At 43.6% G+C, this 27,048-nt stretch overlaps 2 protein-coding genes across 4 annotated transcripts in view; one reads left to right on the top strand and one right to left on the bottom strand.

Annotated features, from left to right (window-relative positions):
* Positions 1 to 14,716, bottom strand: part of IFT81 (intraflagellar transport 81) — a 38,027-nt gene extending 23,311 nt beyond the window's left edge. The window contains exons 1-7 of one of the 2 annotated variants that reach the window (XM_038152793.1): positions 14,273 to 14,715; positions 13,306 to 13,409; positions 11,564 to 11,744; positions 8,620 to 8,709; positions 7,500 to 7,565; positions 7,071 to 7,181; positions 5,756 to 5,840 (exon numbers count right to left, since the gene is read on the bottom strand). In XM_038152793.1, coding sequence (XP_038008721.1) covers positions 5,756 to 5,840; positions 7,071 to 7,181; positions 7,500 to 7,565; positions 8,620 to 8,709; positions 11,564 to 11,744; positions 13,306 to 13,409; positions 14,273 to 14,416 — 781 coding nt within the window. In that variant the 5' untranslated portion in view covers positions 14,417 to 14,715. Of the gene's footprint in view, positions 1 to 5,755; positions 5,841 to 7,070; positions 7,182 to 7,499; positions 7,566 to 8,619; positions 8,710 to 11,563; positions 11,745 to 13,305; positions 13,410 to 14,272 lie in introns of both variants that reach the window. The other variant, XM_038152794.1, reaches the window with a different exon arrangement.
* LOC119707585 lies at positions 12,815 to 20,941 on the top strand. Of its 2 annotated transcripts, XR_005258787.1 has the most exons (5): positions 12,815 to 13,242; positions 13,723 to 13,805; positions 17,410 to 17,587; positions 18,147 to 18,322; positions 20,181 to 20,941. XR_005258787.1 is itself a non-coding variant. In XM_038152806.1 (4 exons), the coding sequence occupies exons 1-4, from the start codon at positions 13,696 to 13,698 to the stop codon at positions 20,407 to 20,409; spliced, it is 693 nt and encodes a 230-aa protein (XP_038008734.1). In that variant the 5' UTR covers positions 13,416 to 13,695; the 3' UTR covers positions 20,410 to 20,941. The 2 variants fall into 2 exon arrangements, 1 of the variants encoding a protein (XP_038008734.1); XM_038152806.1 differs by lacking the exon at positions 12,815 to 13,242 and having other exon boundaries at positions 13,416 to 13,805.
* The last annotated feature ends 6,107 nt before the right edge of the window (positions 20,942 to 27,048 follow it).

Below are 27,048 nucleotides of genomic sequence, written 5' to 3'. Positions count from 1 at the left end.
ACAGCCATTGAACCTTTATCTGTAGAAAAATCTTAATTTGGCCTAGCTCGTTGATAGATTTATTATATCCTTGGAGATTCATGCTTAAAATAAAACTTTTTTTTTCTGTCTGGCATTTAAAAAGGCTTTAAAATGGGCAAAGTTTAATATGCCTACTTTAAGGGTCTTTTACATTGCTGGAACACAGATTGCCTCCCTGTAAAGATTTCTTCTTGAAAGAACAAACATTTAATCTCAGGACAGTTTATAGACTGAGAATGCAGAAAATAACAATCTAATAGAAAAAAGCAACCCCATTTATGAGCTTTGCTGGACCAGCCTGATGCACCTACACCTTACCAGGCTCAGGAAGGCTTGGCTCTTTCTAGGCAGAGTAATTCAGGCTTCTTAACAGATCATTTATAAATAAACCCAAGATAAGAACAATTCACAGATAGAAAAATGCAACAGAATAAAAGGAAACATCTATTTAAATGACACTGCACAGTCTCCACTGACAACAGGCAGTTCAGTGCAATAATTCCTCAGAGACAAGGACTACAAGAACTACAATTCCTGTGCCAAGGACTACAAGATTCAGAAGCTGCATGTCAGATGAGAGTGGGAACGGGTATTTCAGAGTATTTTTCATGATCTAGGTGATCCAGAGTTCTTTTTGGTTTTCAAACAACTTGTTATGCTTGGGATTTTGGTTCTCTCCATATTAGGGAGAAGATGGAATTGTGATGACATGCCAAGGAAAACAAGAAGTTCACAATCTCCATCTCTTTCTGCACAAGCAGACAGAAGTTGAGCACAGAGATATAAAAGTGCAGCTGATGCTGCTGAAACAGAGATGGGAAAGGATGTAGATGAAAACAGCTCTTGGTTCTCAGGCTAAGAAGCCTGACTGCCAAAGGGAAAGGTCAGAACAAAGTGAAAGAGCCCAGGAAAAGGGGGCCCCGTTTTTCCTGCTGCTATTTACCTCTAAATCAGTGTCCTGAGAGATCCTCCTGAGCCCTGCTCCCAGCCCACTCTGACAGGAGAGCTGCCAGAAGGAAATAAGCCATGAGCTCTTGAGAAAACCTCAAGAACTGGGAGAAAAAACAGGCCCTGGGGAAAGCAGCGCTGCCAATGAAGAAAACACAGACTAAAAATGAGTGGGAGTTCCTCTTTCCCAGTTTGTTGATTTCTGTGTTTATGGAAAGCAACACATCCACAGGACCTCCTCCCCTTCGTGGAGGGGCCATTTATCAAACAAAGAGCCCCCAGGCTGGTTCTGGAGTGGGAGAGTGGAGTTCCTCTGCCACCGTGCACTTGGCACTGCAGCTGCACCCTGGGGAACACACTGGGACTTTCTGGGAGAGATTTCCCACTCCTTTCCTCCAGAAGAACTCAATTCCAATCCTCCTCAGCCCATGACTGAGCTGGGCAGCAGGGACCACATCTTAATGTGTCACTAGAAATCTCCCACCTCTGCAAATGCAGCAAAGCTGCTTCCCACGCACCCTGTGAGCTGAACGGTCACCTCAGGACTGACTGGAGCACCCCTCCCAGTCTGATATCTACAACCAAGATCTCTGGTGTGGAAATCAATCTGATATCAATTACATTACTCTGACATGAAATATTAATATTTTAATTAAATCAATTTCTTGAGGTTTTTAGCAGCAAAGAAACCTGCATGTATAACCTATGCTTCACTTCTTGTACTACTTCAGTTTTCTGATAAAAATGTACATGCTTAAATGATTTGTTGTAGATACGACAAGAAACTTAGCAAAGAACAACAAGAGCTTTGATAAGAGCAGAGACCTTTTGACTTCATGGGATATAACCTTGATCACAATCTGATTTATTTCTCAAACAACCTCAGAGCTGCTACCAAGTCCTGTTACCCCCTGAGTGGTTCTGTCTTGTGCTGAGTCCTCATGAAGAAACAAAACGAGTTAAAACTTGATTTCTTGATGGGGAAAGACATGATGTCAACATCCCTCATGAGTAATATCACTTCTTTCCTGAATACATTGGATATATTTTTCCTCCTGTACAACTCAACACATGGAGAAGTAACTACCTAGGAGCTACTTCTGCTGCTTAACAGAACCTTAAAAACCAAAACACAGGACAGCTCCTGTTTTGTTTTGTTTTGTTTTGTTTTTTTTCAGTGAAAAGTATTCTTTTGAAATTCCCAGGCTAGAGAGGAAAAAAGGCCAGCATGCCTCAGATCTTTCCATTACACATATAAGTTCTGTTTTTAATGTTTCAACATTGACTTATGGTTACAAAATCTACACACGTAAGCAGCACAGAAATCTGGCTCTGTGCCCTCAGGTTATTTTAGCAAGCTTCTGCCAACCACATATTTACATGTGGAGAGCTATTCAGAGCACTCCTCATGTTTTCCATTCAAATTTTTTTATTATTATTATTATAAAGAGAGGAATGGGAGAAAGAGTTTATTCGTGCTTGCTCAGTCATGTAGAAGAGAGGCAATTTTCTCTGCACAATTCTGTTAATGGAGCTAAATCTTGATTAACTTTGTGCTCAGCATCCCACTACAGGCTGCCAGCTGGGCATCCTGGACCAGAACCATTTGCAACAGGAATTCAGTTTCTAAAAGGGGGAAAAGAGAGAGGGACACTCATTTCATGGACTCTCTGCCAGCCATTGGTTTAATCCCACATGGGAAGGCCATGACCAAGCCTAGGACAGACTTCAGCACCAAATCCTTCCCTTTCTGCAGCCACAAAGACAGGGCTGAAATTATTTCCTCCACAGCTTCCAAAAACATCACTTCCACTTTCCCTCTCTTCAGCAGAGGCCTGGGACATGCAAACACTGGCAGATCAATCATCCCTTCCATATATCCTTGAAAAACCAAAAGCTTCCTGAATTTGTGATTCTAAGTTCTGCTTTTCATGTTCATAATTATAATTAGAGCTCTTTGAAACCTCTCTGACCTTTCAGTGCTCTTCTTGAATGCTGGATTGGCCCGGGGCTGCAGGGCTGGATGTGCCAGAGCCAAACCCCGAGGCAAAGAAACTCTTCTGTGGCATTTTCTCCCAGAAATGAAAGCAGGGAAGGCACCTCATCCATGGCAGTGGGAGCTCCAGCTCTCCCATTCCCACACCTGACCCACAAATTCTTCTCAGACGCTTCCTAGGAAAGAGCCCCACATGCCAGAAATGCATTGCATATACATTATTCCTGGAGGAATAGCCTGGAATTTGGCTAGTCCTTAAAATAAACACTGTTGGCACGAGCTTGGCTTCCCAAGTGGTCACTTGGAATCAAGGGTATCCTCATTATTCAGCCATTTCCTTATTTTTATTTCACCAGTGATCATTTGCTATTTTTCTTTCAGCAATCTGGTGGAAATACCAAACAAAAAAAAAAGCCAAACACCCATTCCATTTCTCTAAACCTTCCACTAAACTCCTTTTAAACCTTTTAACAGAGACCACATTGAATTTTTGCTGCCTCCCTACTCAAAATGAGGTAGAAGAGTTAATGACCTTAAAAAAAATCAACTACAGCAACACCATCAATCTCACCAACCGGACTTGTATTCTCATCACAGATATCAAATTATCTTAAAAGTGCTTTACCACGACCTTGCATCGATTGACAGTGACTTTATAATAAATAAAATCCTTTGAAGATGAAATAAAGTTCCACCTAAGCCAGTCTCCTTTACCAAACACTTCTATAACTTTAATTGTAATGTGGTCTGCAGTGTTGGAGATCATTTAAACTTGGAATTTCAGGAAAAGATCATTGTGTGGAAGAGAAAAATATTAATTTTTTATACCAAATGGAATATTTAAGTAATAGGTTCCTAAATTTCTGGTTTTCATCAAGAATTAAATAAAATAGGCATCTGTACAAAGCAATTCCTCTTTGACAAGTATCTTTGAAGTTCTCAGTGTTCTAAATCTATTTCTACATATTAACTTAATGAAGTTTCTAAATTACACATTTTACTGTTCATCAACACATCATTTTAACACATTCTTTTAATCAATATTTTCAAGCTACTCATTCACTTCCTCCTGTTTCTGCCAATAAAGTAACCAGTAATGCCCTGTGAAATGGACAGGGATCAAGAATTCAGTGATTTGGTTTGTTCCTTCATGTTATCAATTTCTGTTTGTGCAGCAGAGCAAAATTATGTCAATCTTGCAGAGTAAGTGTGAGCTGGGCTGTGGTTATTCAAACCAGTTAATAAAACACTGTTCATATTCAACACAACAAACACCACAAAAAACCCCTCCAGAATATGAAAATTCATCTTACTTAGTGCCACCAGCAGCAAATCCTGCTCTAGTTAAACAATATCCTGAGTAGCACTGAAGTTATTAAACAGGGCAAGGTTGAAGTTAATAAACAGGGAAGGACTGAAATGAATAAGCAGGGAAGGACTGAAATGAATAAGCAGGGAAGGAGTGTTCTGTGAACCAGCAGCGTCACTTCCAGCTGTTTTGTAGCAGCTCATAACAATTAATGAGACAATACAAAGTCTTCTAAATATGATGTTTCTAAAAGTTAAAATCCCACCAACCACAAGGCATATTCTCTGGGCACAGCTCAATCAGGCTGATGCTAATTGCATGCTAATAACACTCATGAATATGTGCTAGCTGCATTCCTTACAGAGTTCCTTTACATTCTTTCAAATATAAAATTAATTATAAAGTGAAGTAATCAAATCCATAGGAAAAACAACAAAGCTTCTGCTCATTAGCAACAACTCTGAACATTTTATCTTGTTTAGGAAGGAAAAACACCTGAAGCATTAAAAATGCAGGAAGTTTCCTTTAAAGGGAAGGATCTGACTTCCAGTGAAAATCCAGCTGTTGCACTGTCAGCAGGCTGATACCAGGAGGCAGCTGAGGTACCAAACTGCAGCCAAAGGGAATCTTCAAAATGAAATAAATTGTGCTACCTTGTAGACCAACAAAGCTTTTAAAATAAATGGAACCTATTCAGTGCACTGTGGTCACCTAATTTCAATTATTAAAAAAACCCCACAGTTGGCATTCTGTAATTGCTGCTACAGGCAGTGCCTTTGTAACTGGGGAAAGCAATTACAGAGCTGAGTCCTGAGGTCTTTGTTTGGGCAAAATTTCAACACAAGTTTTCTTAAGTAATGACTCCAAGCTTTGATTGGGAACATCTAAATACTTCTTGTTTTTTCCCCTGCAAGCAGGACTCAAGATAAGGAAATTAAATATGTTAACTTTATTTTCATCTCAATGATTAAATGACATATTTACTGGCTTTTTATTATGTTACCTTTGCTTCTGTGAACTGAACCCATCGAGTTTCCATTGGCCTTAAAAAAACCCAGGAACTGAAATAGAATTGTTGACACAGCTTTGCTGTATAAACTCTCTGATAGCTACTGCAAAAAAGGAACAGTTATAAAATCCACTGCGAGTCCCTGTGAGATGGTGCAGATACTCCTTTAGTGCCACTTGTGGTTCAGTGGCAGATGAGAATCATTAAAAAATCAAAGTAAAATTATAAAGTAATAACAATGCTTTGAGGTGGTGACTGAGAAAAATCCTTTAACTCAGAAGAGCTGCCAAAGCAGTTGTGTGATGCAACTGAAACAGCAAATGTTCTTGAAAGAGCAGGACAATGACTGGGTTTAATAAATTTCAATTGAGAAGTAGTCAGATTCTATCATTTTTGAAGTAATTTATACACCATTCTATGGCATATTTTGCAGCATACTAACTTAGGATGCAAGAGGAAAAGCCCTACTCACTTTCTGGTTTGGAATCTGCCACCATGTGCTGCATCTCCTTCAGCTGGACCTGGGCTCTCTGCAGCCTCTGCTCCGTGTGGAACAACTTTGGAGAGACAATTGGACACACACAGGGTCATTCCCTGGAAATCCATGTGCCAACAACTCAACCCACAGAGCCCCAAAAGAGCCCCAAACACAAAACACGGCAGCTTTAATGCCTGGTGATTTTCTGTTTCACGAGGAAAATGTGCCAGACCAAATTTTAAACACTTGGCCTGGGTTTACTTGATATTCCCTCCTGTTAATTGAAAAGAGTGTTCTTTTTCTCCCAAGTGATATTTTCTCTGATGGCAGAAATTCATCCAACAATTTTCAACCAAAAATATGAGTGGCTTGAGCATTACAACAACAACAAAAGGCAGCAGGAATCAGGATTGCAGCAGATAACTCTGCTTATCCTGCAATGCAGCTGAGTTGTCACAGCAATCCACTGTCCATCCCAAAAGCAGTCTGGAAAGCTTCCAGCCAAACAAGCCCCAGCTGATTTGCATTTCTAGACTTAGAGAGATGTGTAGTAAGAACTGGCATTAACTGGACATCACATTTGTTTTAGTCGTGATCTTATTCGGGCTCCAGCAAAGACCAAACAGCTTGAGAGGCCACTGATTCCCAGTGATCCCACATCCAGACAAAGGCTGCAATATCAGAAATCTGAGGGCTTTTCCCATTTTAATAGTGTTGAAATTCAGGCTACAGACTTGGTGAGACAGTGTAACAAAATGGCACTGGATTCTATTGAAGTATCTTGTCTTAACAACACGGGACAGGAATAAAACCCACCCTTACACTTGGATGCCAACTGCTCCCAGGGCTTCTCAGGACATCATTTTTCCCAAATTCAGGGACCTAAATTCTAATGTTGTTCCTGAATACCCAGGAAAAATACAAGGTACTTGCTGTGTTGCTCAGCCCCTGAAACCTTCGTGCAGATCACAGAGATAGAAATCAAACCAAGGAAACATTTGCTCACTACCATAAATGTGAAGAGTTCCCTTTGGGTGCTCCAGCAGTAAGTCATGGAACATTTCCTGGGAACGCTAAAGGATGATGTCAGTGGGAGCTGAGGCAGCCAAGTACTTTCAGTGTGGTGTTCAAAACTTGCAGGGTCAAGCCTCTTCCCTTAAAATGCACATAGATCTTTTAAATGGGATTTAATTTTCTGGGACTAGGGAGAAACTCTCCCAACTACTGCTGTTCCTGATGTATTTTTAAAATGCACGATTCCCAAACAAAAATCAACAGCTCTTTAACAGGTGTGTTGTTATGCCAGTACCTGACTTTTCTGCTCTTGTTTCTGTTGAGCCAGAGATTCTTCTCTCTCTTTCTCTAAGCGAAGCTGTCTTGCTATTTCAAGCATCCGTTGATGATTTTGTACTGTCTCCACCTACAGCAAGTGGATAAATAGTGCATGTTGCTGTCAGATAGCTGAGAAATACATTAAAGAGATCATATGTCTCACAAGCCCACTTAGCACTTCCCTTCCGTACACGTTACTACTCAGAAATGACAGCGAAGCACTGGACTCGAGATTCTTAAACGCTCTGGATCAACGCCTGGGGAGATTCCCTGTAGGTCAATTAGTTACTTGATTCCTTCCTAGACGTACAGTGTGTTTATCTTAATCCTTGTTTGCATTCCAAAATGGGAGTTGCAGGCCAAGGATTATGACACTGAAATGTAGGAGTGTTACTTCTCTTATTACCCTCTTCTTAAGACGCTCTACTCTTTTGGCCAGTTGATCTTTCTCCTCTTCCATTGCACTGATGTCCTAAAAAGCAGAAAAAAACCAGATAAAGAATTATTAATTTATTCCCCATGTATATTGGATTGGACTAAGTTCTCTTCAAATTGATATGAAAATCAGAATTCTTCCCCGAATACACGGAGGCGGTTGTAATTTTATTGATCTATGATCAAACATCCAGGATTCCAATCTCTCTTCTCTCTTACTTCCCCCACAGTTCCCACTCTCTTTATGCTAACATTCTTCATCTGCATCCTTGAGTATTGCAGTGAACATTTAAAATAAAAGCAGGTGGATTTCTCTAAAATAAAAACAAACAAACAGAAACCACCAAGGAACGAATCAGTATGAATTCAATCTGATGCAGTCTGACATATTTCTTAATGTCACCAGCATTACCCACTTCCTGGCAGACCAATTTGCATGAAGCTGCTTATGAGAGATGTCTGCTGCCACTTCTTGTATTAAAAGTGTCTTAAAAGAAACACTTTCTAGTGCTGAAACATGGATCTGATTATTATTATTCCCCTTTAGTCCTATTTTACAACAGCAGGGCTCTGCAGATTGGTAGTTATGAGAAAAAGGAAAATGAATTCTCCAAATGTAGACTGTATCTCAGCATTTGCTTGGCTTCTCTGTGTGTCCACTGGAAAGTTGTACACAAGCTTAATTATTTTGCTGAAACAGAGCAAATATCTCTACTTAACACTTGAGCCACGTGGGTTCATCATTTCTGTTGATTTAAGCTCCTAATTCATTCAACACCCTCTGGAATTATTAGCTGCTATCAGGAAAGCAAAAGGCTTTGTATCAGTCTGCATTCAGAGGAAATGGAGTTCCAATATTTGGAAATCATGCTGCACAGAGTCTTGGCAGCCTCGTTCCCCAATCTGCTCCAGAAAGCTCAGCTCTAAACACGAGTGAGGACTTTGTGTTTGCCAACAGAGAGCAGCTCAAGAGGCAGCTGCAGTGCCCACCAGCTCTGACCTCTACAGCTTTCACACTGTCCACAAAGCCAACAAACATGGAACTGACATGCAAAACACCAACTAAAGAAAAAATTGTGGAGTTTGTTTACCCTTCTTATTTCTGCAGTTGATAAACCAGATATTTTGAGCTGCTCGTGCTCCTTATGTAGGTTTTTAAATGCTTCCATGAGTTCTTCATACTGTGAAATGAAATGGAAATTGTGCAGAATGAGCTCTGTGTCTAAGGATTTTCAGATCAACACACTGTTTTACTACTAAGACAGCAAAATATGGTGAGAACAAGATAAAAAGGCATTTTCTCATTGCAAAAGCCTGTCAACTTATAAAGCAGAAATAAAAAAAATCACAGTGCATTATCTTCCATTTGAAGAGACAATCAGAACTTCACAATTTCCTCCCTATTTTCACCTTTTGTAATACACAGTGTATCTGCAAAACAGGAAGATGTCACCCGAGAGGGACAAATTAACAAATTACTCTCTCTTACTATCCAGCTGTGTATCCCACGTATATAAATCAGCCCCAAAAGGAAGTGTTTGCTCTAACAACACTTCTGAAGGAAGCAATGGGGCTTGAGTTTCCAGAGTGGCCCAAGAGCAGAGCTGAGTGAACACGTGAGAAATGGCTGTGCCACGTTGCATAACCCTCACAGCATCCCAGAGATTGATAGATGCAGCTCAGCACTCAGAGACAAGGAGACAGTGTGCTACTTCCACACCAGTACTTTGCCCACCAGGAATCTTAAACTGAGAGGCAGTGTGAAAGTCTGTGTGGGTAGAGAAATAACAGGGGACAGCAAGAGTTTAGAAATATGGAGAGGAAATAAATTTAGATTCAACTCGGAGAAACACGAGCTGTGGTAGAAGGAAAGATTATCTCCACAGAAACAGCCCTTCAATGAGATGGAAAAATCTAAAAGCATTTGAGAGGAGTATCAAGTCATTTTTTTTACTTCCTGGAAAGAGCAGTTGATATGAAAGGTGAATACCAAATGGCAACAGCAAAGGCCAGTTCAAACAAAGGCATCAGAGCCCTGAGCAGGGAAGCAGCACCTCCATTCTACAACACCCTGGGGAAGCAGCATCCAGAGCACTCTGCTCTGTTCTGGTTGCTTCAGTAGCAAGCACACACTGACAAGCTGGAAGGAATTCAAAAAAATAGCAATAAAATGCCTATGGAGAAGAAGATAAAATCACAAAGAGCTGGATTAAGTGGCAAATAATGGTGTGACAAGGAATGCACAGGCTGGACGAGGAGGAACAGGTTACAAAATGCAGGAGTAAAACCCAACTGGTTTCCATGATGCCCCTTATGCACTCTGGAAGTCCTTTAACAAGAATGAAAATGAGCAGGTGGTCTCTGAACAACTGCATTCCCTCTGCTGGTGTCCAAGAGTTTTCCTTTGTGTGTCTCCACCTCTGTCAAAACAGGAGTTCCATAAGACTTTTCCCCATTGGAACGTGAAATTTCAAGGCCAATGGCAGGATTCAGACAAGGCAGAGCAGAGTCTGAGGGATCATTACAAAAAAAAGGTTCTCACTTTTCCCTTTGGGTGCTCCACATGCACCTGAAATAAGGGACACACTCAACACCCAGGTTCCTCTATGGAAAGAGAGATCTCTGGCACCTGGGGGCAAATCACTGAAGCCTCAATGAGATTAATGCCTGAAGCTGCTTATTTCTTAAATTATATATTGCAGGCAATCCAATGGCTAGATCACAACACAGCGGGGAAGGTGGCACGTTTGCTGAGTATCTTCTAAAAGTAATTTACAAAAGTTCATTTTAGCTTGATTCTACACACCCACAAAACTTAACTGTGTTAAAAGGTGTCCAAACTCTCATTTTTGAAATTTCCCTTAAAAGAAACCATTGCAAGGCTGTATCCAAATAATTCAGGCTAATTGTTTAATTCATTAGTATCTAAATATTTGCACTGTTATATTGCATTAAGGCATTCTATTACCCCAGCCTCTGTTTTGAATTAATCAGCAGAGTATGAGTTTAATGAGATGGTTCTATTACTGTAATCCCAAAAAGGAACACATCTTACGTAATGGAAATTATGGAGGTGGATATTTATACACATTAAGACTGTGACATACCGAACAAAACATACAATCTGCATTCCTTTCTCTCCCTGCTACTTCTGCTGAGTTATTTCAAGGTATAAATCCAATATTGCTAGAGGTAACAAAAAAATAAAAGGCTTAATCAAGTCTCAGTCAGCTTTGCTGGCGCAGAGTTAACAGATCAAGTTACCTCTTACAAACACTCAAACCCACTGTGGTTTGGCAGAACAAAAGGCACAGAAAACTGGAAAAAAAAATAAGTAAATATGTACCTCAGACAATCAACCCAAAACTTTGGTTCACTTCAAGTTTTACATTTCAAACCCACCCCGTCTGACTATCTAAAATCAACATTTAATGCTCACAAAAGAAGTGGGAACATAAGAAGTAGGAATGTCAGCACAGAGAAAAAGAAATCTTTTCTTTATTCACAAAAAAAATAAATTGTTAAAGCAAAAGTGGAGTAAGGCTCATACAGATATTAGGCATCAAATATTATCACAGGACTGTCATGACTAAAAATACAATCAATGGACAATTATGAGACATCAACTTTTGGTCATAACATTTTCTGGACTTGTTTGAAGTGGTAATTTTATAAAGTTAAAAATATCCATGTCATACTTCATAGAAAAAAGCCCTCAAACCTGCTCAAAAATTAAGAACTAAAAGTCTGTCTAAGCCAAACTGGCTCTGAACATTATTTGGCACCCAGTGCTTAACGGGCTTAAGGCCTTTTAATTCAATGCTACTTATTAATACATAATTTCAGGGTTATTGAAAGAAAAGTGGTCAAGACATCAACTTTTTATTATGAATCTTTGCTTGTCCTTGATTCCAACAAGCTTTTAACATAACTCACTTGAACACGTATGCCAGCATTAACTCCCTGATTCATTTATCCCTCCTCCCACTGGCACTTTAATTAAGGTGAAATGTTGGCATTCGTGAGCAATGGTACCTGTTTGTTGAAGTCAGCCACAGTATCATCCTGCAGGAACTCTGCTGGCACCTCCAGCTTCACTAAGAAACGTGCCAGGTAAGCTCTGGTCCTGAGTTCACTGCTCCTCTGAAGAAGCCAGTGCAAGACAGGATGAATTACAGTTTTGCTTCCAGTAACCAGCCCTTGGCGAAAAGCACTCCTGTATGGAACCAACCAGGAGAAAATGCCAATAAATCTCAAACAAAAGAATGCTGGCTTGGAACAAAAACTCTGCAATGTTTTGACATTCCTTCTCCACTTGCCTAATGATGTTCGTAATGCTGTTAGAAGAGGAAATGCTCATGATGAGGCTTGGGTTTGATTAGCCTGGAAAAGACAGGGCTGAGGGATTTGCATATCCCAGAACCTGAAGGGAGCACGAAATAGAGATGGAGAGGAACTTCTTACCAGGACAATGGGAATGGCCTCACAGTGACAGAGGGCTTTGAATGAGGAAGCAATTCTTCCCTGTGAGGGTGCTGAGGCCCTGGCACAGGCTGCCCAGAAAAACTGTGGCTGTCTCATCTCTGCAAGTATTCAAGGCCAGGTTGGATGGAGCTCTGAGCAACGTGGGATGGTGAAAGGTGTCCCTGCCATGGCAGGGGGTTGGAACAGGTGATCTTTAAAGTCCCTTCCAACCCAACCCATTCTGAGCTGGAAGTCTGCAGTTGAGGCTCCTGATTCTTCTACGTTGAGTCAGATAAAACCCCCATGACACACCACATGGATAAACCCAGCAGTGACAGCTCCTCATTTCCTGTGACAGCCTTGGGGATGCCGGCAGAGCGGGGGGAGTGCGGGATTTGGGATCACCTGGCACGGGCGAGAGGGACCGGGACCGGGACCGGGACCGGGACCGGGGCTGGGCAGGGCCGGGCGGCGCCCTCTGCCGGCCGGAGCCGCCACTGCAGGCAGCGCCCACCTGGAGCCACACCTGGGACCCCAAAACACCCCCGGGGACACGGGAACAGCGCCCACCTGGAGCCACACCTGGGACCCCAAAACACCCCCGGGGACACGGGAACAGCGCCTAGCTGGGACCCCAAAACACCCCCGGGGACACGGGAACAGCACCAACCTGGGACCCCAAAACATCCCCGGGGACACGGGAACAGAGCCCACCTGGAGCCACACCTGGGACCCCAAAACATCCCCGGGGACACGGGAACAGAGCCCACCTGGAGCCACACCTGGGACCCCAAAACATCCCCGGGAACACGGGAACAGCGCCCACCTGGAGCCACACCTGGGACCCCAAAACATCCCTGGGAACACGGGAACAGCGCCCAGCTGGGACCCCAAAACAGCCTCAGGGACACGGGAACAGCGCCCAGCTGGGACCCCAAAACATCCTCGGGAACACGGGAACAGTGCCCAGCTGGGACCCCAAAACATCCTCGGGGACAGCGCCCAGCTGGGACCCCAAAACATCCCTGGGAACACGGGAACAGCACCCAGCTGGGACTCCAAAACATCCCCGAGAACAGCACCCAGCTGGCACCCCAAAACATCCTCAGGGACAGGAGAACAGCGCCCAGCTGGGACCCCAGAACATCCCCAGGGACACAGGAACAGCACCCAGCTGGAGCCACACCTGGGATCCCATCCCAGCATCCATGGGGACATTGGAGCAAGGCTGACCTTTAGCTGAACTAAAGGTCAGTACCATATAACCCAAAAAAAGATGTTTTAATGTGATTTGTAGGCCAAAAGGTACTCACAGGTCTGACACAGTCCCTGGAGGTTTGTATTTGAGGATTCCAAGGAGATTCAGCATTCTTTTAGCTGTTTGTTCTGGCAGCTCCTCTCTGATGTCAACAACATGCTGAACAGGTTTGAAAATTTAAAAAGTTATTATTATTATTATTAATATAGTAAAAATTATTGTAACTATTATAAAACAATCAAATTTTATAATTAATTACTAATTTTTAGGATAACACTATATTCCTTCCTATCATCAATTATATTATTATTGTTATAAACTTGTTTGTCCAAGTGATGTTAGTTATCTGGCAACACTGAAAGGATTTGCTTTATTAATTTACCAACAATAGTGAGATGCTCTGTACAGAACATCCCTTAAATCACCAAACTTCAGTTCTCTTCTAATGGATTTTCCTGTCAATTTACTCCAGGAATCTCTTCTCCCCGCTCGTGGGATTCATCTGTGCAGTCACACTGACCACATCCGCCTGGGAAGTCGGATATCCTGGCACAGGTAGGCACACCCCGGGTGTACGAATGGTCCCTTCTGATCTCACACACGCTTCTGGCAGCCCCCAGGGACTGGGATTTAATTTCCATTGCAACAGCACAGTCGTGAGGTTCAGCTCTTGATCAGCTCCTGCTCTGGGTGTGTGCAGGACACAGCCTGACTTTGACTAGGCACGACTGTCAGTGTGAACCAGGATCTTTAATTTCACAGGAAAAACATCGTCAGCAGCCTCTGGGGAACAGGGATGCTGCCGCCCTGCCCCGAGGAGCATTTGCTGGTTTGCCAAGAGCACTCAGACACGCAGGCAGGAAGGATTCTCGCCAGGCACATTTATTTCCTGGAAGATTCACACAAGCTTCTTTTGGTGAGACAAACACGCTGCAGGACTATAGTGAGCCAGACTGAAATAAAAGCAAATTCCAGTGCCAGGCCGCCTCAGGAGGTCTGAGCACCCTGAGTGCCCTCCTTACCTTCGGGTCAATCTCCCCCAGAACATCACTGAGCAGCTGCAGCAGCTGCAGCGGCTCCAGGGAGTCGAACGAGATCAAGTTGTAGTTCTTCCTGAAGGGCTCCTGATTGAGCTTCTCAACAATGAACTGCATTTGGTCACCCATAACTGTGGCCCGGGAAAGCCTCTGCAGAGAACGCACAGCAGATGCCGGGGCTGCGGGATCGGGGCCCAGTTCGGGCCCTGGCGGGGCTGCGGGATCGGGGCCCGGTTCGGGCCCTGGCGGGGCTGCGGGATCGGGGCCCGGTTCGGGCCCGGGCGGGGCTGCGGGATCGGGGCCCGGTTCGGGCCCTGGCGGGGAGGCCTCGACCGGAGCCTCGCGCGCGCCGTTACCGCGGGGACGGTTGCCAGGAGACGGGCGTGGCGTCACTTCCGGCGTTACCGCCGAGCGGCGCGAACCGGGCCGGGGCCGCGAGGTGAGGGGGCGTGGCCCATGGGGGCGGGGCGGGGCCGAGCTGTGAGGGGGCGTGGCCTGGCCGTGAGGGGGCGCGGCCGGACTGTGAGGGGACCGGCGCCGGCACCGGGACCGCGGCCGGAACCGGGACAGCGGCCGGAACCGGGACCGCGGCCGGCACCGGGATCCTCTGACAGATCGTGGATCGCTGCCCTCACAGCCGGCTGCGGCAGCGCGGAGCCCGCCGCACTGGGAGCCCTCCCGGTGTCCCCAAAGCCTGCCCCGATCAGTCCTTCCCGCTGCGCCCCGCAGCCCCGTCCCGTCCCGGGACAGCCCGAGAATCGCGGCTGAGGGGCGCTGGGGCGGACACGGCACAGGGCAAGTCTCTCGTGGGGCTCCTTCACGGAATAAGTGCGAGGAGTGACAGAAACAGGTCCGAGATTCAGCCTCTGGAGGATAAACTTGGCTCTGCGGCTCCTTCTGAGGGAGGTTGTTGTCGCATGTGTAGGAGATGTACAAACAGATTGCTGCAGTTACCCAATTAAGATTTCTGGCAGCCTTTGACAGCACAAAGGGATGTCAAGTGTGGCTGATGTACGTGTCAGGTGAATGGTTCCTTAATTCCTTGGAAATGGAAAGGTGCACAGAGGATGCATGTGGAACAGGAACAGCCAGTCCTGGGCCCAGGCTTCATCTGGGAAAAATGGCAAATTTATGTCCTCGAGGCTGAACATCAGTTGTCAGCCTGCCTCAAAGTAGCAATAAACATGTAGTGCATAAATCTGAAACAAGGACAGCAGCTTCAAAAACACCAAACAATCCGAACCAGACTATAAATTAAAGTCAAACTTGCTCATGGAATCTCTCAGTCTGCAAGTTTGTTCTCGCAGATCCTTCAAAAGCCATGCTTGGGCCTGAAATAGTTGGATTTTGGAGCCTCTCTGCTATTTCAATTAGGTTCTTGGATAGTCTTAGAATCCCATGTGAGTCCCCAGATGATGGATTAAAATATGCAGTGAGTCATGTTAAATTGGTGCCAATTGAAATGCACAGGTTGTAAATCACTGCAGAATTTGACTCAGTAAGTAGCAACCATAAATGTAATACTTTGCAATTCTAAGCACTGCGACTAACTTAGATTAGCTCCTCTTTTCCTTCTGAGAAACAGAAAACGCTTCATACAATAATTTCATAAAATTTATTGGTCTTTACAGGAAGGCTGGGAAGTGACACTGATTGGTGTCTGAGCTCTTAACTGGTTAAATGAAGTGACAAAAGGGATGGACGGGTGCCTTGTGGTTGGGCATGAGAGCTGTGGTAGAGCCAGGAACATAATCCAAGTCTCCTGACTCCTGGATTTGAACTTTAAAACCAGATCATGTTTCCTTTGTGCTTTCAGTCCATATACTGACCTTTAGGAATCATATTTACCTACAAGTTCCCAGAAGAGATCTGCTTTCCTTTGTCATGCTTTCCTGGTATCAGTTACTGTTTTCTCTGATGAGTATTTTGAGCATGTAGAACACAGAGAGCAGATGAGAATGGTATTTCTGATGGAGGTGCCTGTGAGTTCCCCATCCCTTAATCCTGGAGAAACACCGTTTCTGTAAACACTGATACTCATCCCTTCTTCCTCAGTGCTGAGGGGAAGGCAGATGTGGTGAGGGTAGAGAGGGGTCTGGGCTGGGTGCACTGGGAGGCTGCTGCTCTGAGATTTTGCTTTCTGTTGAGACTATTCCAGTCCTCTCACCTTCCCAGAAGGAAAGGAACATTCCCCTCTTCTCACGTCTCTGTAACGTTAAAGAAGAGGAAGGACAAAAACTTTAGATAATGCCAAGATAAGAAGAAAAAGAGATGGTGAGATGGAAACCCATGAAGTCTGATTGTTCTGACTCTGGGAAAGGAGACTCCATGACCAGACCTTGTTAGAACTGGACTGGCTGAGCTTGTTGTCATGTTTGAAAGCTCAAGTGATTGGAGGCAGGAGCAAAATCACACACTGGAGCCCAGTTTTGTGGGACTTCCCAGCTTGGGGAAAGTGAGAGAGATCGTGTGTCATCCCTAAAGTTTTATGTTGTGATCCTTCCTTCCACCAGGTTTGTGCTCTCTGTGCATGCAGCCCCCTGGCTGCCCCCCTGGTGCTTGGTATTGACAGTGCTGTCTGAATATTCAAAATTACTGCCTGAAAGAAAACAATCAAGGCTTAGCTCAGTCCTTGACCTCTTTATCACAAGAGAATCTTCACAGATATGACAGAGATTATAAACGCTCAGTGCAGCCTTGGGGAAATATTACAGGAAGCAGCTGAGATTTGTTTATGCTTAGCTTGTCTTAAGTTATCTCAGTTTGGGTGATGTGCTATCTGAGTCAAGTCTTACAGACTCGAGGGCCAGTGTTCCAGTTTATTTGCTGTATAATTCTGGGGGCATTTTCCCAATTAGTTTGCATGGAGTGTGATACAGATTTTGAAGGAAAGTTTGACCTGAGAGTTGTTATAAGAGTTCAACTCTACAGTTCCATCCAGTTCTCTGGATAGGATTTGTCTTTTATTTAGCTTGGGAAAGGCTCGTGGAAGCTGCTTATTGCAAAGACATCCTGCAGAGGTGACTTGTGGAGGAAAGAGAACGGAAATAAACAATGCAGAGCTCTCTGGATCTGCAGGCACAGCTTCACTGCTCCCTCCTGACTTTCTCCTCCCTTTGCAGCCACTGCTGTGCAGATGCTGCCGAGCAAAGTTGTGACGGAGCTCGAGCACAGAGAGCAGCAAATCCGAGTGGGACGAAACCTGAGCGAATGAGAATCCTGCTCCCCGCTGGAAGAGAGATCACCTTATATGGGAACACCAGGGACAAGAGCATGAACGTGTCCGGCCGGGCTGCTGAGGTCAGATCCCAACCAGATGGAAGATGTTAGTGTGAAAACAAGAGCTTTTAGGGAGAGGAGACAATATTTCTGCTTTGCTCAGTCTCACCCCTCCTCTTTGTTTGTTTCTGTTATTATGAATATCGTGCTGTATGTACGCATGGGTCTGACTGTGTTATATTAAAAATTAATTTCTTTATGGCTATTCTAGTACCTAAATGCATCCCCAGCCTGTTTCTGGTTCCCACTTGCAGCTGTACTGTGGTCAGCTAAAGCCTAAGGAGTGATCACAGACGTCTTTAAAAATTAAGCCTGTTTGTGCAGAATGTGGCTTGTTCCTGTGAGCTGAGGCATTTAAGACAATACCAGCAGCCAAGAAGTCTGTCTGGTTCTGAACGTTTTGTCATGTCTACAGTTGTAAGTGATTTAAAGTATTAAAGAATTGGAAGAAAAACATTAGATCTGTGTTGTAGGGTTTGTATATTTTGTGCCTTTATGAGAGTATTCTGTTGCATGAGAGAGGATCCTGGTCCTTTAAATCAGGGTCTAATGGATTCTTATCCAAACTTGTGTCTTTCAGACTCTGAGCCTGGGATTTGCAGGTCAAACCTTGAGAGCTCTGCACGTTTCCAGCCCCACCTCCTGTGTGGACAGTGTCAGTGGTGGCCTCACACCTGACCAGATGTGCACAGCTGGCTCAGAACACACTGAGCAGCTGCAGCTTTGTGACTGTGCAGCAGGAGAGGCACAGCCAGGGTAGGTGCCACCAGCTGGCTCTGCCGAGAGCAGCAGTGACTTCATCACTCCTTTTTGGTCCCAGTGCCTGATGCAAAACAGTCTAAGACCAGGTAGAATGGTGTCCCAGGCAATATGAGATAAGAAGGTGGAGATCTCTGTGCCATTGATGACCCCAGAACCGCAGAACCCCACCGCCCTGTGCCTTGCCTGGCACTGCCAGCCCTGTGGAGTGGGTGCTGTGTGTTCTGCCCAGCCCAGAGGAGTGTTACACCTCCTTTGCACTGGTGTGCAGTGCTGGGGGTGGAGAGTCAGGCCCAGAAGGAGGCTGGCCTGATGCTGGCCTCCATCCATTTAGCCCCACTTGTCCCTGCATTGCTTCAGACTGGCTAAGTCTGGTAGCACTGAGGGGAAATGATGCCATAGCAGCAACAAGACCATTGATGTGGTGTTAGACCACCTTGGAAGGTGGATGTGGCTGTGGATGCTCCAAAGTGGGAGTGTGACACAGGATGTTATTTAATGAGGTGGGGTTGGTTGGGCAGAGTTAACTCAGCTGTCTCTAGAAAACACTCACAGTTTTGTTCCTTGCCATGCTGTTTGGTTCTGTTTCTTGTCTGAAAAATCCAAAATAACTCCACTGATTGGGCTCAGGTTTACACCAGTGTTTCTGAGATTAGAGCCTGCTCTTTAGAGCCTCCTGTTCAAGGTCAGATGAAATGGTCACCCCTTGCAGCAGATTCCAAGAACAATAAGATGTTTTAGGAATGTGCCATAATTGATTGCCTCTAAAGGGCAAATTTTGCTCTGTGCTGCCAAGCAAGGGCTGTTCTCAGTGATAAGTTTGCTGAACAAAGTCTGCTGAGGTTCGTGGGGCTGGTTTCATTCTCCTGGCAGGGCAGTAGGCCAGGACATTGCGCACGCTGATCCCAATCGCACCAAGGATCAAGTCTGCAGGAAATCCAAGTGGCCTTACGAAGGTTCTGTGCCCACCTTCTGCTTCTCAGAGCTGGGTTCTCACTGCCGCTTTCCAACAACATTGTTATCCCAAAGCACTGTTCTCCAGGAGGAAAAGGCTGAAATGCTGTCAAAATAGAGGATATAAATAAAGGAACGTTGATCAGTTGCTTTGTATTTTTGTCCTTCAGATTCTATTTTATCTCCATCCAGAAAAGTCTGTTGTTAACCTGAATTGGTGCAAGTGCTTGTGGCTTGTTTTTCAAAGCAAGCCTTTTATACCACTTTTATGTAATGTAGAAAGTATCTTCTGAACATACAATAGTTTTTTCAAACTTGACAGTGCTTTTATGAGTTAGATGAGCTGGGTGACATTCCTGTCAGCTTTGGAACAGAGGTGTCCTTCCTCCTTAACACATTCAATTCATGAGAAAGTAAAAATGTTAGGCCAATAACAAAAATAATCACTCTGAACAATTAAAGGCTATGTTTTTTTTAAGCTCTTTTAAAGAAAAACAACATAGACAGAACACCACCATTTGTGACAGAAAAAGTGAGTGTCTAGGTGCACAGCAACACAGCATGGGGGAAAGTTTTTGGATGACATCAAGGCCTGTTGCAGATAAATGCTGTTTCCCAAATGGCATCTGAAGGGTCAGGATGGCACCCCACATCATCTGTGTCATTTAGGCTGGGAAAATAGAAATTCTCTTCTTGTGTACATCAATTCAAAGCCAAAAGCTGTAAAAGTGAAACCAAGGCAGAGTTTGATCCAGCTGATGTGTCTCATTCAAAAATTCTCTAACCTACTTAAAAATGTCCATCTGACTTTTATCTTGGAGCGCCTTTTGTTCAAGAATGGTACAAAGAAGCTGACATGTTTTATTCTTATGGGCTTATTTGTCTTTTCTGTTTTGTCCAGTCAGTTGTCTAGCCACTTCTCACAGACTCTGACGGGAGAGGATGATGTTAACAGCTCAGTAAGTACCAGTGTGAAGGAAGTGGCTCACAAAAGCAGCAGGATCTGGGTTACAGCAGAATATACAGTACCAATGCAGGCAAGTCTTCAGTTAATGTCAGTTCAATATTCAGAATTCAGATTTCTGCTCACTTTTACATTCTTGTTTAATTGGCTCATGTTGTTGAATTAAACTTCCAGCTGAAACACTTGATTTCTCAATCTATCACCAGACCCAGATATGAAACTTCATATAAAATTGTGAAGGAAATTACTTCACCCTCAGCCCAAACAATGCCAAGCACTGTTGACCCAAGCAAAGGGCTAAATAAGGATTGATGAGGTGTGGCAGGACCATGGTTTGGGTAGTTCCTTCTGCAGCTTCCTCCTATAGAAAGCTGCAACAATCTGAAATGTCAAGTTCTCTATCTTACGTTTGAGGAGGACAAGTTGAAGCTATCTTTAAGTGGCAAAAAACCCTTGAGTAAGAGCTTGTTTCTTTACAAGAATTCAAACAGGACGATGTGTGAGTTACAATTCAACTGTGACAAACCTGTGAGGTCAGGGGTTCCCTGTGGAACCCATGGAAAACCTCCCTAAGTGAGTGAAAGACAGATCTACTTTTGTGTGTGTGTTGAAAGAAAGATACATTGACAACGTCATGACATTTTCAGGTAGTCCCTCTGCCTAGGCACTTCTGGACCTCATGTATGTAAACCAGCTCCTTCCTGCACAGCCATACTGCTAACACTCATTATAATTCCCAAATAATTGACTTCTGCCAAGCTGCCCTGCCGTATGATCCTGCAGTGAAGCCACAGCCTCGTCTGTACCACCATGCAGCTGCCATAGAAACAGCTTTAGGTGTCGCAGGCTCATCTTGAATTCACTGGAGACATTTGGCTCATTGATTCAAATGTCAAGGAAAAATGCATCCACGTAAGAGAGCTTTAATCAGGGATTGAAATAATAATAATAATAATAATAATAATAATAATAATAATAATAATAATAATAATAATAATAATAATAATAATAATAAAAGGTTTCCTAATGCGGGATTTTCTTCTGCAAAGAAAATGTGGAAGTTCTCTGTGGGTTCATTTATCACATTGAGGTTCATTTCACTTCCCTGTGGGGTAGATTGGTTGTCTGTGCTTTGTGCTGCAGGCTGGTGTTTGGGGATCCTCCTCAGACCAAAGAACAACTTCTTCATCCTCCCTACACAGATCATGGAAACCTCAATGCTGTCAATCTCAGTGAGATAAAACTCTAGGAGAGAGACTCCATGGAGCAATGCTGCTGTGATCTAGAGTAGGATGGAAGGGCCTCGTAGCCATCTTTTGTTGTAACCCCATGACTGTACATCCAAGATAAAAATGTTCTATTTCTATTCTGTAGCAGCCAAAGAATGAAAAAAAAAATAGAAACTATTTAATTTCAACTGAAATTATGGAATTGATACTCTAAATAAGTGATTTGTAATGAATTTTAGTTCCTCTTAGCCAGTTTTGAAATAGATACATAAGAAACTAGCTCAATTAGCATTTTCATTAGCTCATTTAAAACCCATATGTATAAAATATAAGATACATATAAGTTTCTACATTTATATCTCATCTTCTCCCTAATCTGGGGTTTTCTGCAGAAACAGAGCCATTTTTCCACTGCCAGGTCCCCTCTAGTGCCCACAATGCCTCCTACAGCTCCTTCTGCGGAGGTTTTTCAGCACTTGAGAGCAAATGCCATTCCCTTCTCATGTGGACAGAGTTATGGTCTGAAAAAGGCTTTGTCCAACAACAGGAAGGCTGTAATTGTTCATACAGTATCCGGGAAAGATATGCATGAGCTTCCTGAGGTAATGAAATCCGAAGGGTTTGTTTCAGTGACTGCCAGTCATTTTGAAATGTCACCCTGTGTAGGCTCTTGCTGGGATGTTACTTGAGGGAGTTTTGCTTTCAATTACATTGCACACTTGACACATTCTGCCTTGTTCCCTAACCTTCCTCTAGCACGCCAGGAGTTGGTCACTACAGGCACCAAAAATAATGGATGAGAGGTTTGGTCCAAACCTCTGATGTATAAAGCTCCTTCACAAGTTCCATTGGCAAGAAGAAAAAAAATGGAGGAATCACTAAAAAGCAAAGCTGAGTGTTTATTTTCTACCAGAACAATACCAAGGTCAGAGCCCAGGAAGCTCTGCCATGTGCTGAGATACTGAGGTAGCAATGTGGGGCTTTGGTTACACCCATGATTGTCTTCATGGACCAAATTCCTTTGGAAGGTAAATCTCATGAACTACACAGGAGGCCTCCTTTTCCTTCCTGTTAGTTATGGCAGGAGCTGAACAATTGCACATTGGCAAAAGAAGGTTTTTATTTTGGATTGTTCATTTCTGCCTGAGGCAGGGCATGTTGCTGGATTAGCTGGCTGAAGGACTGGTTTTTGTAACACCTTTTTCAGAACAGCTTTGGATCGGGTTCCAGATGCTCCCCAGTGGATGATGATCAACAGTTTCCCATTATAGGTTCACTAATTTTTAGTTCTTTAAAAATTAACACACATAATTAATGTCTTGAGTGTTATACAGTGAAACTATTCAGTGACTTTCCTGCTCAGGTAGCATCTACAAAGGTTGATTTGGTTTGTAATTAAATCTCATTCATTAACTTGGTTTGGAAGACGAGAGAAGTCCCTCTTGGAAGCTACACATCATCCAGCTAATGTGCTGCTTGTCATCACACATCTCTGGTGCAAGGCATTGCTCGAAATGCAATGATAGGAAAAATATTTCCTGCTTGGGAGCACTGTCCTTTACAAGGATGACTGCTTGGAAGATTGGGTTTCCCCTTGGAATGGCTGTCTTGATGGAAATTCAAATACTCCTGATCCTTACCCCTTTAGTAGCTGTGCAGCTCTGGTGTGAGTGACCACATGGCTGTGGGGACCAGCAGTGAAACTGCCAATTCATGGGGCAGAGATCAGCAGCTGTCAAATGGGGTAAATTCTCACTATTCTGTAGCAAGATTTATATCAGAAGCTTCCTGTTCATATTTCAGCTGTAATTAGAGACTTGGTTTAGGCTTGGCCCACACAAACAAGTGCAATGAAGAAAGAACAATCGATACCCAAAACTTTGAAAACCACCCATATATTTCTTGCTTTCCTGAGCCACCTAACTCCCTGTTATTCTTAGCAACATATTCCTCCCACTGACAGCTTCCCAGGTAATAGTACAGTGGCATAACATTGATGTATTTAAGTAAAAGAAGTTAGTTAATTTGACGTTTCTGTTTTGGCCTATGGTTCTGAGGAGTTCTGAAGATTTCACTGTGCCAATAAGCACACCATTCAATTCCCAAAATTTAATTACACCATGTAAGTGCAAACATTCCTCGATGCTTTCTGAAGATTAAGTAGTAGTGCTCTGAAAAAATTGTGTAAATTGGCATTCTTTACTCAAAAAGTCTGTGCATTCAGGACTGTATCTGCCTGTGTGACAAATTGAAAGTTTCTATATTTTTTTAGTCTTATTAGTCCTCCAGGAGCCAAGGGAAATAAGGAAAGCTTGGAAACACAGCCTCTCAGCATAACTATTTCTCCCATGCACTGGTCAGTAGAATTGCTTATTCAGCTATAGTGGTTTATATTAGGGTGAAATCACTATAGCACAACAGATGTGTGATTCAAATAAGGTGAAAGAGATTTGTTTACACAGGTAAAATTTTGCTGGTGGCAATATCCAAAGAGTAAAGAATTCATCTTAATTCCCAGGTTCCAGTTAGAGGCACATATATCTGGAAGCTACCAAAAAAAATTAATACGTCTACAAAGTGAGCAGATGTAACACAGGTTCCAGACAGAGATAAGACAGCTCTGAACAGGTCAGCTCTGAGCACAAAGCTGCTACAGAGGAGGCTTCTTTCTATACCACCAAGAGCAGATGGGAAATAACCTCTACCCTGAGGGTTAGAAAAAACCTCTGATCCTGGAAGGAGTTAGGAAAACTCAAACAAAACCTGACTGACCTGCAGGCTAAAAGCTGGCCCATAAAAATATCTCTGGAACCATTCAACACAGAAAAAAAGGGCATTTCATGTCTGTGCAAGCCAGAAGACAGAAGAACATGTCACAATGTGGTGTATGGAGTGAGTCACTGCCTTCAGAGAATACAAATCATGTACTGGTGAATGGGAAGCAAATGATCGTGTGATCTCAGGAACTCTGATTAAAGCACTCAGAGTGTCCCAAACTTAGCTTGCAGTAGGATGTGCAGGAGAGAGTGGAATCAATTAAAAGCTTGCTCTGCACTGGTTTGTTGGCATCAGGATGGCAAATCAGAGCAGCAGGGACTGAACCCGAAAAGAAAGGAGGAAAATGAATTTTTCTTTAGGCATCTCTATCTTCGGAATACCTGGAGATGGTGGCAAGCAGAAGGCTGAGCTGCTGGCTTTTACACCAGACGTATCCTCTCTAACAGTTTCCTCTTTTGATACTTGAACAGGCAACCAACTGTAGAACGAATTTTGAATAGCAATGACAGAGGGATCTGTGAGTATCTGCCACTCCTGGAACTGACCCTTCAGCTAAGCAAATTCCTATTCAAATTATTTATTTAAATGAAGGTGAACAGGGCTTAGAGATCAGTCAAGTATACCAGTCAAGAACAATACAGCACTTTGAGTCCTGCCAGCATGTCAGACAGAAGGCATATGGGTGTTGTTATCAGAGCTTGGATACTGGTGTCATTGTGTGGTGTAGTAGGTCTTTCAGTTTGATATAATGATTTTTGTCTGCACTGCCAGCTTTTCATTGTCACATTTAAAGGCTCTCTTTGCTCCGTGCTCCATGACTGCCTATTGATCCATAAGCTGATGTGAGCTGTGCACCAAGGGGTTTGACAGAATAAGAAACTGGAAGTTGGTTAAGACTCCCATGGTTCTTGCCACTCTCTACTGATCAGAGAATGGAAGATGCTGATGTCCAGAATGCTGAACTGTCCTCAGGAGTTGGCCTAGAATAACATGATTTTAAAGCTGGCAGAGCCTGGGCACTCTGTGACCAGAAGATGTGTTTCCTTGAGTCAACTAAAAATTGCTGCTTTGCTGTGGTGGGGACGTGCCCGCGGGAGTGCGTCGGTGTTGAAACAACTCGTGAGGTGTCGATTCGGCTCCGCTGGGGTGGGTGATGGCAACACACAAAAACAATCCTCCTCCAGACCTGCTGATCCATCATCATTATCCCGATTGTGCTGTGTCAAGTGCAGAATCCAATGGTGAGAATCCCTGCTGAAAATTCTCTCGGTGGTTGGATGAAATAGCAAACGCCGTTTTCTTTGGTTTATGTTGGGAATTGTTGCAGAGCCACCCTGTGAAATTTTGTGCTGCTGGCAAGCTGCTGCACCAGCCAGTCCAATGAGAACCATGAAAATGAAGAATCTGAGCTGATGTGTACTGGTGAGTCCCATGAGAACCATGAAAATGAAGAATCTGAGCCTGTGTGTACTGGTGAGTCCCATGAGAACCATCAGAATGAAGAATCTGAGCTGGGGCTAACCCTTAGACAAGGAGCCTCTTCCCCAGACTGCCAAAAGTGATGCTGCTGTGGCAAATGCCAACCAACTCAGAAGCACCATGAGCAGCTCCTGCTGAAGGAAAAAAGGGCAGCACATCACAACCTGAATTGGTTTCAGCACCTGGTGCTGATTGCACCCTGAAGAAAGGCAGCAGTCACCTCAAAGCATGACCCTGAAGGAAGGAAGCCCAAAGGATGTATCACCTAAAAAATGTGCTGAGCACTTTTGTGCCCCAGCCTTGTCAGCTTTCTGCAGCCCTGGATTGCAAGGCTCTGGAAAGAGGCCACTGAATGAGTTTCATAATGCACCATTGAAGGCCTCATGGTCCAACCAGATCAAACATGCTCATTTTAGACAAGTCCAGTGACACAAAGCATTTCCTGAAAAGCCCAGTGGGTTCTCTTTGTTTTGCTCTTTATAGCTTGAACCAAGGAATTACAATGAAAAGTACTTTTAACTATTTTTGTGTAATATTTTTGGGCATTTCTTTCATACTTATTGGAATTAAAATGTGGGACTTTGCCCTCCTGTTTGCTCTTAGCTTCAAGCAGGCCTTGCCTCCTCTACCTCCTCCCCGAACTTGTGTGAGTAGCTTTGTGCTATGATGTGTAAGGCCAGAGTACATCCAAGGAGCAGCAAATACAGGGTAAATTAATCTGTGCTCCAGCACCTTTTCTGTTCTCTATTTTTGTTCTATTTAGACATGTTCTACTTTTGTAGAAACAAGGTGAGAAGGATTGTAACAGGTGTGTTCTGCACTCCTTTCAACAAAGCTTTGTTCTTTCTGAGCTAACCTAGCAGTTTGCCATTTCCATTCCCCACAAACATTTTAAGATATATTGCTGGCAGATTATGCCACTTGTATTTACATCTCCAATTGAAAAATGCATTAATTGTGTTAATATTCATATGGCAGCATCATATATATATAGAGTGGGAAAACACTACCGTAGGCATTTATGCATTTCTGTTCTAGCATATGATCCAATTCTCCTCTTGAAACTTACACTGAATATTCACTCCTATTCCTATCCTTTCCCCACTTCTTTTGGTCCTTTCTGTTTTGGCTGGTTTTGTAAAAAATTAAGCATTTTAGTAATGTACAGCTGAACTAAAGAGTCTTAATAGTTTTATAGTGCCTAAAATTCCCACTGCCACTTTGTCACTTCATCTCTTCCTGATGATTTACTGCTCTTATGAGGGCTATAGTCATGTTTCCACAATAAGGAAACATGTTGGGTATCTCAGAACAAGGTA

The sequence above is a fragment of the Motacilla alba genome, chromosome 15 (genome assembly GCF_015832195.1).
Source record: "Motacilla alba alba isolate MOTALB_02 chromosome 15, Motacilla_alba_V1.0_pri, whole genome shotgun sequence".
NCBI lineage: Eukaryota > Metazoa > Chordata > Aves > Passeriformes > Motacillidae > Motacilla > Motacilla alba.
This window is presented reverse-complemented; position numbering and strand designations above follow the sequence as displayed.